The sequence below is a fragment of the Malaya genurostris genome, chromosome 3, assembly GCF_030247185.1.
Source record: "Malaya genurostris strain Urasoe2022 chromosome 3, Malgen_1.1, whole genome shotgun sequence".
NCBI lineage: Eukaryota > Metazoa > Arthropoda > Insecta > Diptera > Culicidae > Malaya > Malaya genurostris.
In genome coordinates this window covers 256,684,191-256,706,030 of record NC_080572.1, presented here as the reverse complement: position 1 = coordinate 256,706,030, position 21,840 = coordinate 256,684,191, and the positions used below count along the sequence as shown (strand labels likewise).

Genomic DNA, 21,840 nt, shown 5'->3' with positions numbered 1-21,840 from the left:
ATACCGTTCGATCGTTTAAGATTTCGTAGTATTGAAAAGAACCATTCGCTTTCGAAAGATTGTGTTTGTATTCTAGGAATTAGAGATGTAGTTCAAGACAGTTTTCTAAATAAGTTCTTTACTTTATTTTTGGGATCCTGAAAACGACCGTTAGTGGATTTGGAGTCTTGAAAATGACTATTTGGTTACGGATGATTACGTTTGTATTCCACGAAGTAGGGCGCCGTTCCAAGTCATTTGTTAGTTTGAACCTTGACCTAGAAGTAATAATTACATAAATATAATCGAAACACAAGTCATACAATCGTTCATATATTTTTGTTGGCGACCTACCCTATTTTTCTGTCATTCCCCTGTACTGAAGTAGCGCATTTTGGTTACCCAGCGAAGCTCGAGCTACCAGAACAGGCAGCGCGGCAAAAAAGGAGTTTTTTTGGCTTCACCACGCAGCATCCCAGACAGATCAGAATTGGCTTCCAACGATTAAGCTGCGCCGAGTGCTCCGAGAATTTTTTTGTATTAGTTATAATTGTGTAGCGTTAAATATAATTAGATAATAAAGTTATTAAAGTGGTTTGAGTAAACGTTTAGACTTTATTAAGCCGAACTGGCACTGTCTCATCGCACACTTGGAAATAGTAAGAACTAAGACGAGCAGAACAGCACAATCCCGTGATCATCGGTAATAAGTATTGGCCAATCGATTCCGAATCCTATGAACTATCGAACAACTGGTCCTTCGAACCGGATCGGTAATACGGACATCTTAAACCCGCCAAACTTACCGTTACCATTTATTCATCGTGCATTCACATCGCGTTTGTGGGAGACGCCATCTTGTTTGAAGCGTCGGTAACATCACCGAAAGGATTTCAGTGGATTATCCAATAATACAAGGCCTTATTCCTAGGAAAAAATCGGTGAGTGCAATTCCAATGATTTAGCTTCCAAATCCCAGTACTGCTCGCGGTCTTTTGTTTTACAAACGAATAGGTGCCTCGACGCATCACTAACGGTTAACCATCATTCGGAACAATCACCAATTATATCAACTTACACAAGTAAAACATTATTATCTCTGGTGAGAGACACTTGGTTCGAGGAGCATCTTTAATAATACACAAGGCTCGTTTCATGAGCCATCAGGTAATTGGCTCTCCAAACACTTCACCTCCCCCAAACTTTGCTACTTTGGTCTCATTTTTTGAGGAAAACAGCATGCCTGCTGCATCGAAACAGAAGTCACCACCACTGAAAGCACTACAAACTAAACTTCGCGGCTTGCAGACATCTTTCAACAATATGTACCAGTTCATGCAACTGTGCCGTACCGATACTAAGCTGGTAGAGGTCAACGTTCGACTGGAGCAGCTGGATCCAATGTGGGATAAGATGATAGAGGCCCTTGACGAACTAGAATCTCACGAAGAGACACCCGATAACACCGAAGACTTCGTTAAAGATCGGATTGAATTCGAAAATCGATTTTACGAATTGAAATCGTTTCTCGTCGACAAAATTAAAGAAGATGGTGATACAAGTGCACTCAATCAGACTACTCGCTCACTCGATAATGCCCCCACCGGTTCCACTCCACATGTGCGTTTACCGCAAATAACCCTTCCAAGATTTGATGGAAAAATTGATGAATGGCTTACATTTCGTGATCTTTACACTTCTCTTATACACTGGCAAGCAGATCTTCCAGATATAGAAAAATTCCACTATTTACGTAGTCAGCTGGAAGGAGAAGCACTAGCGGTTATAGATTCTCTTCCTTTAACCAAAGCAAACTATACCGTAGCATGGGAACTGCTAACCAAACGATACTCAAATACTAAGGTTCTCCGTAAACGACAAGTTCAAGCTTTGTTTGAGTTACCTTTCGCTAAACGAGAGTGTGCTGCTGATCTCCATTCATTATTGGATACATTCGAAAAAATCGTAAAAACCTTAGATCAGGTGACACCTCAGCAAGCTGATTACAAGGATATGTTGTTATTACACCTGCTGAGTTCTCGTTTAGACAATGCTACAAGACGAAGCTGGGAAGAATGGTCATCAACCAAGGATATTGATACCGTGAAGGATCTTACTGAATTTTTACAGCGACATATTAGAATTTTGGAATCGTTGCCTAATAGGTCCACTGATCAGAAAATGGAACCTTCCCAATCCAAATATCCAAAGAAGGCATCAACGGTGAAGGCATTTAATACTACGGTTCAGAACCCTTCGGCGTCGGCAAAGTGTGTGGCATGCTCGCATAATCATCCTCTTTATCAATGCCAATCATTTCATAGCCTACCTGTACCAGAAAGAGATGCACTACTACGAAGTAACTCATTGTGCCGAAATTGCTTTCGGCGGGGTCATCATGCAAAGGATTGTAACTCCAAGTTTACTTGCCAACAGTGCAAGGGGAAACATCATACACTCGTTTGTTTTAAGGGGAAGGCAAACGAAGGCAAGCCGAATAACAATACGGATCTGAAAGCGTCTGATAAGAGTGAGGAAATACCCGAAGCAAAGGTGGTCAATCTGGCGACTACTACCAATACTACTTTATCCTGCAATACGACTACTAGTTCTACGGGTGTACTCTTGCTCACAGCTGTCGTTATTTTAGAAGATGATCAAGGTCATAAGGTTCATGCAAGGGCACTGTTGAATAGTGCAGCAGAATGCAATTTGATCAGCAAGAGGTTGAGGAAATATTTATCAGTCAAAGAGGAAAGCAGCATGGTCGAAGTAGTTGGGATTCAAGGTTTAGCAACAAAGGTGCATGGGAAAATTACAGTACATATTCACTCTCGCGTGTCGGATTTTAAGCAAACGATGGAAATGTTTGTTTTGACCAAGATAGCTGCCCAAATGAATACAGCTTTAATCGACGCTGCCAAATGGAATATACCAAGTGGGATAGAATTAGCCGATCCAAATATTCTCCAAGATGATCATGTTGATCTCGTCTTAGGTGCAGAATTTTTCTTTGAATTCTTTTCCAGTAACCGTCGCATTCGATTGGGAGATAATTTACCATCGTTAGTTGACTCAGTCTTTGGATGGGTAGTTACAGGACGATATGCTGTGAATGCTCCTACTAAATCGGTTTTATGTGATGTGGCACTTACGAGTCGGTTGGAGGATATGCTAGAAAGGTTCTGGAAATGTGAAGATGTTGGTTTGGAAACTAATTATTCGCCAGAAGAAACTAGATGTGAGAATTATTTCCTTCAAACCACACAGAGAGATGCTTCAGGTCGGTATATAGTATCCTACCCTAGGATTGACGAACTGCTGACAAAGTTAGGCGAATCCAAGGCGATTGCGGAACGGCGATTCTTGCAATTAGAAAGACGGCTCGGTCGCGACGTAGAACTCCAGAGGCAGTACAAGGCATTCATGCTAGAATACGAAACTCTGGGTCATATGAGGTTGGTCTCCCAGGAAGAAAAGGCGGATATCACCCGTTGTTATCTTCCACATCATCCGGTGGTGAAGAACGAGAGTACTACCACCAAGGTACGGGTGGTATTCGACGCTTCTGCTAAAACTGCATCAAATCTTTCCTTGAATGACAGTTTATGTGTTGGACCGACCATCCAAGAGGATTTACGCTCGATCATCTTACGCAGTCGTACCCGTCAGATAATGCTTGTAGCTGACATAGAAAAAATGTTTCGACAGGTGGAGGTCTGCCCTCAAGACAGACCCCTTCAATCAATTTTATGGCGTACTTCCGCAAACGACCCACTATCAACATATGAGCTGGCAACTGTATTGTATGGTACCAAGCCAGCTCCATTCCTCGCTACCAGGACTTTAGTGCAACTTGCAAGCGATGAGGAAACTCGATTTCCTTTGGCAGCGACAGCGGTTCGAGAGGACTTTTATATGGATGATGCCATAACAGGAGCAGACGACGCTAATACGGCTAAAGAGTTGAGAATTCAGTTGCAATCTATGTTGGAGCTAGGTGGATTCAAATTGAGAAAATTTGCCTCCAACTGTGAAACAGTACTAAGCGGACTTCCGAAGGAAGACCTTTCGATTCAAACAGATGATGGAATTAGTTTGGATAATGACTGTATGGTTAAGACTTTAGGTTTGATATGGATGCCACACACGGATGTTTTTCGGTTCAAATTCGATATAATACCACTCCATTCGAGCGACCGATTGACGAAAAGGAAAGTGCTATCCATAATCGCCACCCTGTTTGACCCTCTGGGTCTCATCGGAGCCGTCATTACCCGTGCAAAAATCTTCATGCAACTTCTGTGGCAACTGGAAGATAGTTCAAAGGGAAAGTTAGCCTGGGATTCTCCTCTACCTACAAATGTAGCAGAAGAGTGGATTCGATTTCACCAACAATTGCCATCGCTCAACAACATTCGAGTTGAACGCTTAGTAATGTTGAAACGACCAAAATCATCTCAAATACACATATTTTGTGATGCTTCGCAAAAGGCTTATGGCGCCTGCGCATACATCAGAAGCGAAGATGCATTGGAAAGGATTAAGGTAGCCCTTTTGTCGTCGAAATCTCGAGTTTCACCGTTGAAAATACAAACCATTCCTAAGCTAGAGTTGTGTGGAGCATTGTTGGCAGCTGAGTTGTATTCAAAGGTGAAAAGGGCTGTCCGGTTCGCATCAGAAATATTTTTTTGGACGGATTCTTCCACAGTTCTACGTTGGTTAGCTGCCACACCCTGTATATGGACAATTTTTGTGGCGAATCGTGTAGCCAAGATACAAAATTTAACTGAGAATTGTCATTGGTTTCACGTACCAGGAGAGCAAAACCCTGCGGACCTCCTTTCGAGGGGAGTTGCTCCTGAAGATTTATTTGATAATAAATTTTGGTGGGAAGGCCCATCTTGGCTAGGTAAGAACCCTGAAATCTGGCCAAAACAACAATCCTGGTCGTCGGAATGTGTAGAGGAGGAGAGGAGACGTGTTGTGCTAGCGGCAAGTACTGAAGGTCACAGTTCCATAGAACACTATATATCCCGATTTTCCAACTATACGGCTATGGTTCGATGTACAGCATACTGTCTTCGATTTATACAAAACTCTCGGAAACGGAAGAAAGGTAACCGAACGTTTGGTGCTCTAACGATTACGGAGTTGCAAGAGGCCGAATTTAAGATTTTACGGATTATTCAGGAGGAACAATTTAGCAGTGAGATGAAGGCTATATCCAACGGAGAATGCTTGTCACGATCATCGCCTTTGCGTTGGTACGTTCCATTCATAGCAGCTGACGGCATTCTAAGAGTAGGAGGAAGGTTAGGGCAATCGAGAGAGTCTGAAGAAGTGAAACACCCCATCGTGCTTCCCGCCAGACATTTAATCACCAAACTTCTTATGCGTCACTACCATTTAAAATTGATGCATGCTGGACCTCAACTGATGCTGAGTAACATTCGGTTGCGGTATTGGCCTCTTGGGGGAAGGAACGTGGCGAAAACGGTGTGTCATCATTGTTTAATATGTTACCGCAGGAAACCTAAGGCAATTGAGCAGTTTATGGCGGAGTTACCTGCGCAGAGAGTAGCTGTAACGAGACCATTCTCAACGACAGGCGTTGACTATTTCGGACCGGTGTATATACGACCAGGATACAGACGAATTGCAGTGAAGGCGTATGTTGCCGTTTTTGTGTGCTTCTCCACAAAAGCAGCACATTTGGAGTTGGTTACGGATTTATCGACAGCACGGTTTATTCAAGCATTGAGGAGGTTTATAGCACGACGGGGAAAGTGCGCCAATTTGTGGTCCGACAACGGCACCAACTTTGTAGGAGCACGAAATCAGATGAAAGAGCTTCTCTTGAACCTTAAACGTAAAGAGCATCACGATACTGTGGCGAGAGAGTGTGCGGACGATGGAATACAATGGAATTTTATTCCCCCCGGCGCTTCTCATTTTGGAGGTCTTTGGGAGGCCGCAGTCCAATCAGCAAAAACACATTTACTCAAGGTATTAGGTGACTCGGCGGTTTCTTATGAAGACATGGTCACTCTATTAGCACAAGTGGAATGTTGTTTAAATTCGCGGCCATTAACTCAGCTTTCGGATGATCCTAACGATCTACAACCGTTAACACCAGGCCATTTTTTGGTTGGGTCTGCCATGCAAGCTTTACCATCAGCAGATTACACACAAACTGTGATAGGACGGCTAAACCTTTGGGAGACTGTTCAGCGAAGAGTACAAGACTTCTGGAAACGGTGGAGGACCGAGTATCTAGTTCAACTTCAAGGAAGAACTAAATGGTGGAAACCTCCGGTAGGTGTGAATAAAGGTAGCTTGGTGGTAATACGTGATGATAATCTGCCACCAACACGCTGGAAATTGGGGAGAATAATAGAAACACATCCAGGACCAGACGGTGTAGTTCGTGTTGTTTCTCTTAAAACAGCAAGCGGAAGAGTGGAGAGACCAGTAGATAAAATTTGCATATTACCGGTTGCGACACCCGACGAAGAAGAACACGTGAAGAACGTTTAGGTTCAACTGAAACGATGGTCGTTTCAGGGGGGCGAGGATGTTGGCGACCTACCCTATTTTTCTGTCATTCCCCTGTACTGAAGTAGCGCATTTTGGTTACCCAGCGAAGCTCGAGCTACCAGAACAGGCAGCGCGGCAAAAAAGGAGTTTTTTTGGCTTCACCACGCAGCATCCCAGACAGATCAGAATTGGCTTCCAACGATTAAGCTGCGCCGAGTGCTCCGAGAATTTTTTTGTATTAGTTATAATTGTGTAGCGTTAAATATAATTAGATAATAAAGTTATTAAAGTGGTTTGAGTAAACGTTTAGACTTTATTAAGCCGAACTGGCACTGTCTCATCGCACACTTGGAAATAGTAAGAACTAAGACGAGCAGAACAGCACAATCCCGTGATCATCGGTAATAAGTATTGGCCAATCGATTCCGAATCCTATGAACTATCGAACAATTTTAATATTCAAACTATCAAAATGCTATCGTATATTCGTAGATTCATTCCCGGCTTTCAAAAGGGCCAAATTCTGGAATTCTATACGATAATAAACACTTTTCGAACTTTTTTCTCAAACGTGAAGCAGCCAAATACCAGCTTTATTTGCACTCGTTTGGTGTGAATTTCGCACTGCGAAAACGGCACAAAGCTAATCAAATTATTCTAGATTTTCACTAAACTGATGCTTTTATCCCCGATTTGTAAAGAAGTAATGTTATGGCATGTCCAGGAGTGTTCCAGTTCTAGATGCATAATGTATGTCAATTTTAAAGTTTGAATCTGGAAATTATAACAAGAAAAACTGGCAGCCCCAGCAGCGTTTTCCTCTTGTTTCAAAAATACAAAAAATATAACGGCAGCGTATATCAGTTTTGAATTTGACAGTAGAACTGTAAGATAAAACTAAAACGATTTGCTGGAGATACGTTGTTCCAGTTTAAGTTCTATTATAGATCGCCCACATAAAACTTCCAGCTGCTGAATTTGCTCTTAATATTTCTTTAGATAACATTTAGAGTCATTAAAATGGTTGATTTTGTATAATATTCCCCATCGTTGTCCACTTTTTCGTTTTCATTTTCTCCAATGCAAACGACCAGCAGCTGGACGACGCCATCGCTTTTGTTCGAAGCGAAACTCACACTGCGAACGTCCAACAGCAAATATGCTCACAGAAGAACTAGTTGTTGTTTTTCTGCGTTTAGGCTTGAGGAACGGAGCCTCATATTCGCCACTGTCTAAGAGTACAAGATTAATAATGCCGGGTGTAGTTCGATTGTCTTAACATAGATGAAGGCTTGGGCACTCGATGTGTCTCCTTTCATGGATAATCATAGACTGAAGCTAGCTAACGAGCAATAGGGTCTATTTACAGATTCGGTTAATTTTGATGTTTCGTGTTTGTACCTATTCTTTCACCATTCAAACAATGTTTATATAATGAACGTTTTATTAACAACACTCTTCCATTCGTTTTGTGACTTTAAACCGCTGACGCGAGTGTCTATTATCAAACTCACATTTCGCAAATGAACACTCCACTTTCTAACACCAATCCAATTAGTCTTTTGTCCCCGCAGGATAGTGATATTTGCGATTTTCATTGTCTCTTTGGCCGAAAACATCATGTTGATGATAAAGCTAGCTACCGAAAAAAGATATACTAAGTTTTTTAGCGTCTTTATACGTCTGAACGTATCAAATTATAAATAAATTGATATGGCACTATTCTCTCTCAATTCAATACATATGTTATTAGCTGAAATATTATCTAAAATTTAAGTTTAGTGCATGACACAGTATTAAGGCTTGGTGAGAGCTATTGATATATTTTTCTACAGAAATTGTTGTCCACGAATCGAGTCAAATTTAATTACTAAATTCAATTAACCTGCTTTAAACCAAAAACTACTATCAACTTGTCAAACTGTCACACACTAAGACTGCCAAAATTGCTGAGTTCAGCAGCAACCATGTGCACCGGCGACCAGAAGTGGGAGAAAAACTCTAGAATCAACTTTCCTATCACCGTCCAGAGGCCAAAAGCGTTGAGGCACTGTTTCAGACAGGCAGGCCACCCCCTGCCCACCAGTCATCGTGCGCACCCAACTCAAACCAAGCTGAATGATAAATTGTGTGATAGCCTACACTCTGTTCATTCGAGCAGGTGGACACAGCTGTTAAGTGAAGCTGACGAGAGTGAATACGAAACGGCTACAACCCGCGCAAGGCCAATGTCTTATTCGTTTCCATCAGCTCGCAGCACCTCCCTACGGGAGGGGTTATCTGCGTCAAAAGATTTTTTTTTCATATGGTAGGTTGAGTAAAAGGTATCCCTGGGGTGAAACGTACGCTTTTACTATTAAAACAATTACTGAAAATTAAGTAATCGATTGAACCTATTACGTGAAGCTTTGACTAATATCGATCAATAGTGTCCCGGAATTGATAGGTCCAAACCCCTCATAATTCAATTCCTATAGAGAGACTGGCATTAGAGGTGTGGCGGTCATTTTTCACACACTCTACTTGGATTTGATTTGATTCACATTTTTCTGCCCTGATAGGAGAAATAACACGTAAGTTGAAGCTTCGTATTTTTTATGCCTTTTTTTCAAGCTATTGAATAAATCAATATTGATTAAAAGTTCACGATTAACGTATGACAATAAAACCTAATTGCAGACGTATTACCCCAGCGTCCCACTAGTCTCTAGAAGGCTCTACGAATGTTGGGGAATGAGCGGATAGCACTTGCAATGTGGCTCTTGGGTGGTTTCATGATGCAAGATTTTGTCGGTTTTTAAAACTCTGTATTGGGGAGGTGGTTTGGTTTTGCATCAAACCCACTCAACATTAAAAAACTAGTTAGGGACCTGCAAAATAAATCACTTGATGTTGTTCGAAACAACTGGATATTGCAAACAAACAATCGCAGGTGGGGCTTTTGTAGGTAAACAACTGTAGTGTCTTTTAGTCGGAATCAGTGACGGAGTAATCTCTGAATGGAACAGCTAGTGAGAAGGGTTGTATCGCGCATTAACTCATCAAACATGTGGATGAATATGAACTGTGTGCGGTTTGGTTTCATTATGCTAGTATAATCACAGGTTGGTTGAACTTAATAAACTTAATAAACCTAACAGCAACAGCTTGTGCTTCACTTCCTTAAACAGTTGACCATCTTTTCAGGCTATTATCGGACATGTCCATATCGAAACATATCGCTGTTTTTCGCCTTTCTCATATAGAGATCACTGTGAAAACCTACTTTTGAACGGAGTTATATACCATTCGACTCAGTTCGTCGAGATAACAAAATGTGTGTATGTATGTATTTATGTGAGTATGTGACAAATAATGTCATTCAATTTGTTCAGAAATGGCTGAACTGATTTTCACAAACTCAGATTCAAAAGAAAGGTCTTATAGTCACATAGACTGCTACTAAATTTTATCTTGACCCGAATTCCGGTTCCGGAGTTACCGGACAAAATAGTCATTCACGTTTCTCAGATATCGATGAACCGATTTTCACAAACTTAGATTAATACGAAAGGTATCATGGTCCCATGGTCCATGGTCCCATTGAATTTAATCTTTATCCAACCTTCGGTTCCGGAATTACAAGGAAATATGTGCAAAGATGATAATAAAATGTCTTGAAATTCATTAAAAAGTTCCCGAAAAGTTTATCCAGATCCGACTTTCGGTTCTGGTATTACACCGCGATGGGCGGAAAATTTTCAATTTATTTTTGAACAAACGATGGTGAAACTAGGTGCAAATTTTTATAAAACTTACTGGTAAATTCATCTTGTTAGTTAGTGGATATATAAACCTACTTTGGGACTACTAGTCCACGGTTTCCGCTTCCGAAAGCACCGATAATAGTGAAGAATAGCTTTAAAAAAAAGAACTCAACTCGTTTTATTAGCAACGGTTAAACCGATTTTCTGAATTCATGATTCAAATTAAAGTTCGCATTGTTTTAAAAGATACGTTGCCACTTCATCCAGATGCGACTTCCAGCTCCGAAATTGTATGGCGATGAGTGTCAAAACATTCAAACCGTCATACAAAATGACAATGCAAAACCGCAACGTGCTGGTACGAAGAAGGAAACACTACCGCCTTTCTAACGAATCACACAACGTGTGATGCATAAAAAAAAGATCTAAATTATCGGAATATTATTCATGTTACCAGGAGTACACCTACTTTACAAATTGCTACGCATTATCGGAGTTCGAAATCGATCCGAAACTATATCACACGAAGCGAAAACAAGTTTAATATTTTACGAGACAATACGCCGGCATTCAAGAATACCTCAACCATGACCAACATTCACGATTCAAAGCTCCCATTTCTTTTCCACACTCCTTATTCGCTTGATTTTGCTCTCTAGGATTATAACCAATCAAAATTCTTCAAAGTACATCAATAAAATATTCAGTTCGCGCGAAAAAAACGCTTACGAAGAGGAATAAAAAGTTAGAAAATCGCTGAAATAAGTGTACCGATTACAGTGACATACGCTGATAAAGTGTAAATTACAGTTGAATTCTTAATTATTCTATGTTGCATTTGAATGAAATATGAAATAATTCAATTCTTAATCACACTAATTTTTAAACGAATTTTCCGGAGTTCGGATCTTAGCGAATTTCCGAAGTTATGCAAGCTTTCAAAGTTATGCCGATTACTTTATACGGGTTTCATAAAAAAATGCACGATGCGTAAAATCTAGCATTTACCAGGAACATTTTTTTCACGATTCCGATTTTGGAAACCTCGAAGTCGATATTTTTCGTTTTTTTCGATGTTTCATGTTTTTCTAAGACATCTGGCAATAAAAAAATGATTTAGCTCAATGCTGTGGTTTTTTATTCAAATTCAAAGTTAAGTGGTTTGTAGTTACGCGATTTTTGGTGTAGCTCATTCAAATAACCGCTATCTTCATAGAAAGATAATAAAATTGCTGGAAACTGACTTTCGAACGGAGCCTTGGAGAACCATAATGTTATACACCATTCGACTCAGTTTGACAAGATAAGAAAATGCCTGTGTGTTTATGTGCGTAATTTTCTCGAAAATGACTTAACTGTTTTCAACAAACTAAGGTTTATTTGAAAGCTACTATTAAGTCATTGATCAAGTTCGAAGATTAAATGGCTGTGACTTCTGGTTCCAGAGATATATTGGCATAAGTGACGTTACCGACAAAACGCTCAATTTACTCAAGAAAGCTGAATCGATTTAAACAAACTTAGGCTCGTTTGAAACCTACCATAAAGCCAATAATTAAGTTCGAAGGTCAAATGACTGTCTCTTTTGGTTCCAGCGATATAATAAGTGTATAAGTGTCACAACTGTCAAAACGCGTTGTTTCCTTACCGCTCAACTTTCTCAGAGATGGTTGAACCGATTTTATCAAACTTAGGCTTGTTTGAAAGCTACTTTTGAAACATTGCTCATATTCGAACTTCAAATGGCTGTCACTTCTGATTCCGGATATATAATGGTATAAGTGACGTAATAACAGCACTTTTTCTTTCCGTTCAATTTTCTCGTGATGGCTGAACCGATTTCAACAAAATTAGGCTCGTTTAGAAACTACTATTGGTTCATCAAACAGGTTTGTAGTTCAAATGGCGGTCACTTGCGGTTCCGGTGATATAATGACATAAGCAAACGTAAAAATTTTTTACCCCTCCATTTTTCTGTTAATGGATTAACCGATATCAAAAATTTTAGGCTCGTTCGAGACTAAAATTGGGCAGTGAATCGATTTCCAAGATATAATACTTTTCTATCCGCATAATTGATTCAGATAGTGACCTATGATCACGTTCAAATTTATTATTTCAGAAACGCTCCGATGTTGTCGAATGTTGTCGAATATGTGACATAAATGCTGAAGCTTTTGTGAACGGTCCGAATCAATCAAAATAAATTGGTGTCAAATATGAACCCATACCAGTGACAGAAATTATCTCAATAAAAAGGCAAGAAACTTTCTAATGAGACTGTGTCGATGAAAGAAAAAAAGGCATTGTCAAATAATAGGTTTCTGTTTTTGAAATCAATTAAATTTTCTGACGTGTAATTTTCCCATCGCGCTATTTTACATGTTCTTGAATGTAAATTTGCGTTAACTGTGACGCTCTTTTATGTTTTAGTCTGACCATAGCTACAGAGTCTAAGACGCTGGTCTCGCAACCCAGTTGTTGTATGTTCGAGCTAGGATCTGGCATGAACCATCCACAAAGTAGTCTATTGTAACGGAAGATCAAATCCCGTTTCTAATCCTACAATTTACACCCATTTACGTTAATCATGTTATCATATTTTTACATCTTTGACGGTATTTTGAATATTGATAATACTGTTTTAAATCAAATTTACAAACATTTCTATTTCCTAAACTTATCGAAATATCAGGTTTGGATATATGAGGCTAAACAAAAACGACTCTTAAGATGTGCTGTATTCACAAGTTGATGCCTAAACGTTTGTTAAACAACGGGAATTAAAGGCTCTTCTTAAAAATAGATTATGAAAAAAATCCAGGACGAAATACAGCTTCAAGATTTTGCTTTTGTGTTCGTGACTAATTGGTAAATAAATATTTGCCTTCATGTAAAACCCCGCACATAACTTAGCATTATCCTTTATCAAAGCATTTCCCCCACCATCCTACCGGTGTTCACAGGACAAGCCAAACTCCGGAATATTGCACCATAAACATTGAATGGAACCGCTCGGCTTGCACACAATTGACATAACGGCGTATTAGTGCACGGAACCCTTCGCCACAAAAAGGTAAAAAACACTCCGAACAATGAACTCCTAGAGCATAAACGTTAGACGTTTTGCTTAACAGAAAGCCTCAGTCAAGGTAAGGTACTTTTTGGGCCCTCGTTTTGAGAACGGTGTTGCAGGTATATTTACTACCGCCTTTGTACATTACATAGCATGTGAATCCACTGCGAATAATCAAAAACCTTTGCCTTCAATAAGTATGAGCAGGATGTAGACCATTTGTCATTTGCACGGTGCCGCACTGTGGGCTAGAAATTCATTCGCTATCAAATATTTTGAAGCTTTTCAGACGTTTCTCTGCTTGGACTAGATTTAGTAATATATATTTCTCCCGTAGTTCAAATAACTGACCAAACCTTATAGTTTACATCAAATCTTGATTATACTAAAGAAATATCAGTAACTTTATCTATCTTTAACGGATTCCGTTTTATCGTAATTTTTGCAATTTGTCTCACTTTAACCTTTATGATTGCACTGCATACCATATAAACTTCTTCACATCTTGTTCGATGCATAAAAATGCAATCCAACTTACTTACGTTCTTAAGGTAAAAAAGTGAAAAATTTGTTGTCAACCACAGCGGATTTGGGTGAATTCGACAACAAAACTGGAATAAAATTTTGTTTCACCTACTAATTCATACAAATAAATACGGCACGCATGTTTCAAACTTATCAAAAAACTTAATGGTTTTTAATTTTGTTTCCGAGTTTCCGTGAAACATTTCAAACTAATTTACCTTCGCCTTAATGACAAGTAAATACGTCTGGAAAATTTTTCTCAGTTTTAAAATTCGTTTTCACTAAACTGTTTCAAATTTTCTGTCACTCATTTGCTTTCATTGAGGGTCACTCCTTTATTCTCATGGGCTTCGTTAATAGGGAATAAATTAAGGAAAACCTATTTCGAATGCAGTGAATTTTAAGACTCATGCATTGAAAAATTTAACAGGAATTTCTTGCACGCACACCTATATTAGTACACATGCCATTCGTATCAGGGAAGCCTAATTTTGAGGGCGGATTTAAAAAGTTTCTTCTTTAATGCCTCTCTTTTCAGCAAACAAAGACAAAATTCAAGTTCTCCAAGATATGTTAATTTCGAAAATGTCCATTTAGTATTTGATAAAAAGTTATTTTTTCCAAATATTCGGATCCATAAATATCTGCAGCTTTTATCATAAATCTGTAAATGTAAGAGATAAATCAGCAAACGTGCCATCACTGGGCTAAATTGTATGTATGTACTGAAGAAAGTGGACTGTGCAAATAATTTTCTCGCAGTGGTTTACTCAAGTGAACAAATTACAGGGTTGCGTACAAAACACGACTGATCACGATGACATTAAAACTGCACAAGCGACCTTCTCTACGGCATTTTCGTCCCGCGTCAAGTGTAAGTCGGTTCAATACTGATTCTAATTGGCAATCTAACGCAGAACTAATTTTACCTAATACTTCATCTAATTTTCATTATTTAAACCTTTCTTATGACGACGATAGAATTATAAACCGGCTGCTATTGACACATAGTTCCAAAACTCAATGACCGGTAGCGATACCTGCAGATGAAAAATATAGCCAAGAAAAGGACAATTTTTCTGAGAATTTTCATGTCGGCAGAACATTTTTTTAAGCCGAAGCCAACAAAATGTTGACATCTCGAGTACAAGAATGTTTAGCGATCGAGTACCATTTATTTTAGAGTCTATACTAGTTATTTCCGTACATTTTGGAAAGGATGTTGAACTATGTGTAATGCTCCATTCATAAGTATAATGCTCAATTCTAAATAAACTTTATTAAATAATGAAAACCAATGCTGCTCGTTCGAGGTGAAAAAAAATGACAGAGACTATATTTGTTTAAGACGGTTAATTTAATTATTAAGTTCTTAATCAAAACGCTCCTATAATTGATATCCTCGCCAATAGCGAAATAGTTCAATTTTTGTTACAGAACAAAATTTTTGGCTTGAGCTGTGTACATCTTATTCGGTTCATAAGGGAAAGATGTGAATACTGAGTGTGATACTTGTTGTGATCGACTGATCACCTATACTTAAAAACTCTTGATTTTAGTTAGTTATTTTTTAGAATAACCTAAAAAAATCTTAATATTGCAATTTATTATTTGTTATTTCCTAAACCTTTAAAAATGCTAGTCATAGTTGAAATGGCAAATTTTTTTATTAAATTCACCAATTAAGTGTGCTGTCATTTCTTAGCTAAGACACACTCCATTTTCATTCAACTAATTTTTTAGTTGACTTTTATGCTTATGACAGACATGTGATATCGGTATCACTGTACACCATGAAATCACATGTTTGTCACCCTGAATCACGGTGGTATCACGCGAGCATCATGATACAACGGTGATTACCGTACTACGGTCATTCATCGTTGTACTGCATCACATCACTGTTTACTGCTACCAGCGCCATTGGCGAGCGATGGTGAACTCATGGAACAATATTTCCTTCTTCTGAGCATCAAATAATAAACAACCATCGCCATATTTAAATAAAAAATCTCGATAAAATGCTAACAAGCAGCATAAAACTTATACTTTGTAGCATATTTTCAAAAAGCAGTCAAACTAAGAAATATTCATTAATTTGGTGAAATTTTGAAATACAAATAAGAAAAACAATTTATTCATATTTGTACAAAAAATCAGCACTATTGAGTAATTGTTTTCTTTTCAATAACAAGTAAGATTATTGTTGCAATGGATTTAAAAACATAGTGATAAATATCCAATACATGAATAAACCAATTGTGTAATCATCCTGTTTATTGATGACCTATCGAAATTCCATTTTTAACATTGGCCCCTATATACACTCTAAATCTTTTTATTACTTCGTCTTGTGTCATCGGGTTGAATACAGTTCGATGGAAAGAAAACTTGTTTTTAAATTGTTTAGAAAAAGTCTTATTTTGGGTATGAATAGAGAGAACAACGAATCATGTCTTCCAGTGTGAGTAAATTGAAGCAGAACACGTACCAAGTTACATATTCAATTTAAGAAATACTTGTAATAGTTTTCAGTGTTACTTCATAAATATAGCATAACAACTTTAAACTTCACAAAATCCTAATAAAACCATTATCAGATTATATTCCAGTGTAGAAGACCGTTTTTCATAAGATTTCTGAAGCACTTTCCTATTATATAACAGCATCAAACCTATGTCAAATCTATTTCGGAATGATTTAAAATTCAAGAAGGTTTTAAATTCAGTTTTATGATGAACATAATCCTTTCTATGAAAATTCCGTGATGAATAAACTGTTACGTTGACGAAATTTTTCTGAAATATGTGTGTGCCATGCCGTTTCTGATGGTTACATACTAATAACAGTTCGGCTGAAAAGTTCGTATCCTTTAATACAAACACACATTTTTTTGCCAAAATACGTTTTTATTATTCAACATAATTGCCATCAGTGGCGATACAGCGATTAAGCGATCTTCCAACTTTTCGATACCATTTTTGTAGTACGATTTGTCCTTTGCCTCAAAATAGGCCTCAGTTTCAGCGATTACCTCTTCATTGCTTCTAAATTTTTTACCAGCGAGCATTCTCTTGAGGTCTGAGAATAGGAAAAGGTCACTGGGGGCCAAATCTGGAGAATACGGTGGATGAGGGAGCAATTCGAAGCCCAATTCGTTCAATTTCAGCATGGTTTTCATCGACTTGTGACACGGTGCATTGTCTTGATGAAACAAAACTTTTTTCTTTTTCAAATGAGGCCGTTTTTTTTTAAATTTCGTCCCTCAAACGCTCTAATAACGCTATATAATAGTCACTGTTGATGGTTTTTCCCTTTTCAAGGTAGTCGATGAAAATTATACCATGCGAATCCCAAAATACAGACGCCATAACTTTACCGGCCGATTATTGAGTCTTTCCACGCTTTGGGTTCGGTTCATCGCGTGCATTCCACTCAGCTGACTGTCGATTGGACTCCGGAGTGAAGTGATGGAGCCATGTTTCGTCCATTGTTATATATCGACGAAAAAAATCGGTTTTATTTCGATATAACAGCTCCAAAAACACTGCTCAGAATCATCAATCCGTTGTTGTTTTTCATCGATTGTGAGCTCACGCGGCACCCATTTTGCACAATACTTTCTCATATCCAAATATTCGTGAATAATATGTCCAACACGTTCCTTTGATATCTTCAGGGTGTCAGCTATCTCGATCAACTTCACTTTACGGTCATTGAAAATCATTTTGTGGATTTTTTTCACGTTTTCATCGGTAACAGCCTCTTTTGGACGTCCACTGCGTTCATCGTCTTCGGTGCTCATATGACCAGTACGAAATTTTGCAAACCACTTACGAATTGTTGCTTCGCCCGGTGCAGAGTCTGGATAACACTCATCATGCCATGTTTTGGTATCGGCGGCACTTTTTTCATCAAAAAGTAGTGTTTCATCAACACACGAAATTCCTTTTTTTCCATTTTTTTTCACAATAACAAAAGTAGCTTCACTCAAAATGCAATATCTCACAAACTAATAATCAGACAGCTGTCAAATTTATACACGTATCTTTTGAAGGTTGGTACTAACTGAAAATGGTATAGATTTAATTCTAGTGGCGCCCTCTCATAGAAACGATACGAACTTTTCAGCCGATCTGTTAATATCTTAGATTTATTTACTATTTTGAGACTCAATTTTAATAGTTTATACGCTCTTATTTTTATCGTGAATATGCGGGTGAAAAAGGAATTATGGCTGAACACCTTGAAATTTATGTGGATTTGGCAAAAGTCGGTAAGATTTACAAACAAAATTTAGTGATTCATCACCATTTTGGTAGAAATCAGCGTCGTTGCAAAAAATAGTGCTCGTGTTCCGAAAATTAGTTCTAAAAGCCTTTCATATTTCCTCCATTCTATATTTATATTGGTTTTTTATTTTTATCAGTGAATGTTACGATAGAACATCAAAATTATGAACATCTAATTTTCTCTAATGCTAATTACATTTAAACAATGATATGAGTGGTACTGTCATCCAATGAACACTTCACACACAAATAGCTGGGAAATTAAGCTAAATTTTGAGTTTTTTCGTTTCACAGTACATTCATTCTGTGCGCAAAACATGTCTGTCACCTCATCGTTGTACGCTTACAACGTTATACAGAAATTATTGTACGGGAATTACATATCTGTCAGCGGTATTAGCAAAATAAAATATTGTTTTCAACAAATATTAATGGTTGAACTCAACAGAAGGTATTCCTAAATTCAAAAATATTTTTGTTGATTTCAATTGATATTATTAGTCGATTTTAGCAATAATATTTGTTGTTTTTGGTATTAGTTATTGTCGTTTTTGATATCAGTCGTTATTGAAATCAACAATTTTTATTTTATTTGAACTTTTGTCATGTTGATTTTAGTACAATATAATATTTCTACTGATATTATTCAAATTTAAATATTGATCTTAAACATCACATTTAATAATTCGTGTAATTTTGCTCTATTTCAACTAGGTATTAGAAATCAATTATAATTTTTAACAATGCTGACAAAATTTCTCAGTACATATCTCCGAATTACAAAAAAAAACCATGTTTAAATGAACGCATTTATCAATAGTCATATATTGCATAAGGAATTATCATTTTGTTGTTTTTTATCACTTTGTTTTTTTTTTTGGTTAGTAATATAATGAAATGTAATATATTATAATATCAGAACAGAACACAATGAAATCAGACTTGAATACAACCGATTTTGCAGACTAGCGATTTCGTCGGTGGATGGCGAAATTGGGGAACTGTCAAATTTTTATTTGGTTATAACAGCCAACATTAGATTCTGCCATCTGCACCTGTCACCGAAAAATTGTTTTCACTACTAGCCACTAAAATAATGACTGCTAGCCACTAGATGGCAAACTACTGCCGAAAATATTTTACATTTGCGATTGTTATTTTATATTTTTTTTATATTTTATTATATTTTTTATTTTATTTTATTTTATTTGGGAGCAGGGAAAAACCCGGTGGAGATGAAATTTGGCAGTTCCTCTCTCCAGCAAGCATAAAACCTCCTCATGTCCTTACTATTTTGGCAGGTTTAAATACGATAGCGACTTCCCGTGCTGTATTTACGGAAAAGATATAAACGAAAATGAAATTAAGGCAATCTGCTATCAGGGTAAGTATTTTTATTCAAAATCACTTCATTTCCTTCATTCAATTGTGCGACAAAACCTTTTTGCACTTCGAAAGCAAAAACCAAATACAAACAGTATTCCGTACGGCGTAGCCCGAAAACAACAAGGGGCTATAGAGAAAAGCAACCGCCCACTACCGATCCAAAACTATGTTATGAACAGAGGAAAACTTACCTTTCTACTTGTTTCGATGCAGCTTTCTACTGATTAAAGCATAACCAGCATACGAAACTTCAGCACACAAAACTCATTTCACTGTTCCACGTGAAAAACATTGTTATTAACATTCATATCAATTGTGTATAAATTCTGAACAAAAAACACTTTCCACTGAGAGTTTACGGCATTTTCAGGTATCGGTTTAAAAATTTACGTAGGTATATAAAAAATGTAAAAAACATTAATACAATTTGCAAGCACTTTCAACTAGACTATAATTTTTATCTTTTTAATGGATTGTGTTGTGTTGACACTTCTCATGAGTTTTTGACTAATAAACTTGTTAATAAACCAATTTCATTTTTGCTTTCTTTTGCTGTCTTTAAGCAGTTATGGTGACAGTAAGACAACGTCGATTTTTATGATCTCAACCACAAAATTAGTTGGTTATTGAAAATTTCGTGTTGGATTGAAAGTTTTGTGGTTTGTGTCCAGAATTTGCCAACTAATCACATTTTTTAAAAACAAAAGCTTTTTTCAGCAAAGTAAATTTTGATTTTATTTTATTTGGCAATTTTGTTGTTAAAAACAACTCACTCAAAAGCAGTAAAACGAATTCGGCGCAGAGCTAATTCCAGTCGTTCCGTGTAAAAACTTTTCAACATTCCGATACATGGTACTTCCCCTAGACAATACGAGTAGTAAGAATATTATGGCTATTCATAATAATGCATTACAACTTTAACAGTTGACGAATCCGATAAGCTATTATATAAATTTCATAAAATACCTCTTTTGAATATTCTTATGAACTACGAGTTCCCAGCCAAAACCGAGCAGATTCTTAAAAAAGTGTTTTAATGTAACGTCATTAATATAAACTTTTAGATTGCCGAAAATTTAATTTGATTTCTGAAAAAAAAACCCTAAAATTCCAAAAATGGACAGATGCGGCAAAAATTTGTCCCACAGTGAAGTAAGGCAGACTCTAATGGGTCACGGTTCTGTAGGATTGAGAGTCAAATGGTGAACTTTACTTCACGGAGCTCTGCTTGTCTAAGTGTTATGCGGTTGAAGCTCTTGACTTAGCAAAACTATGTTAGTTTACTTTTCTGGAACGAATACTATAAAATATTCCAGCCATAGTTTTGCACATACGGAAAATACTTGAAGCAACTAGCATTATTTATATAAAAGTTGGTGCTCGTCGTAGTGATAAATATGTCAACAGCATCATTCAGTGACAACAATGTTGTTTAGTATAATGAATCAAATACTCTCCATGAGTTGAATTAGAAGCTTGATTATAAGCTGGCTTCCATTAATCCCATAGATGCCATTGTAATTTTCCCTTCCCTAATTAATTAGTCTGCGGCGAAGAGTTATCATCCATGATGCCATCGTTCAACAATTCTCCATCGATGCTGGGAGACGCTAGTATTCGACGATTTATAACCTACGACATTCATTATTTCCATTCTCAACCAATGTACATCTCTGTACTGAAGCAAAAAAAAGCTGGAAACAACGCAGGCATATTTTTGAATTATAAATGCAGACGAACGCTGAGCAGTTGAATGAAAAATAGCTACATTTTTACGCACTGAATAGTGACTGTCATGATGAATTCTCGTTCGTTGGAAGTGCATTGTTCGGCATAGGATTAACGTATCGTGTAAGGAATGGGTGATTTGTTTCCGCTATTTGACTCGACTCCGGGAAGGAATCAAGTCGTATCGAGCTGGCAACGGCTCGGTGGGATGTTCCAGCCAAATTTAAATTTGTTTTTGCCGACAAATTTGCAAGAAAATTTATGATTTGGCAGGGCATTTGCAGCTGTGGCAAAAAACGAAAGTTTTCGTTACAAATAAGACAATGACATCGGAACTATACCAAAAAGAGTGTCTCCAAAAACGAATTTTGCCGTTCATTCGATCCCACGATCATCCCGTATTGTTTTGGCCAGATGTGGCCAGCTGTCATTACAGCAAAGTCGTTCAAGAATGGTATGCAGAGAAAGGGGTCCTGTTTGTTCCGAAAAACCTTAACCCACCCAACTGCCCCCAGTTCCGCCCTATTGAGAAATACTGGGCAATCATGAAGAGGAGACTCAAGACAAA

The 21,840-nt window shown here is 37.6% G+C and overlaps 2 protein-coding genes across 3 annotated transcripts in view; both read left to right on the top strand.

Annotated features, from left to right (window-relative positions):
* LOC131438719 (gamma-1-syntrophin) overlaps window positions 1–21,840 on the top strand; it is a 140,074-nt gene that overhangs the window by 10,821 nt on the left and 107,413 nt on the right. The window lies entirely within an intron of this gene.
* Window positions 1,219–6,519, top strand: LOC131434300 (uncharacterized). Its single transcript, XM_058600964.1, has one exon. The coding sequence runs from the start codon at window positions 1,219–1,221 to the stop codon at window positions 6,517–6,519; it is 5,301 nt and encodes a 1,766-aa protein (XP_058456947.1).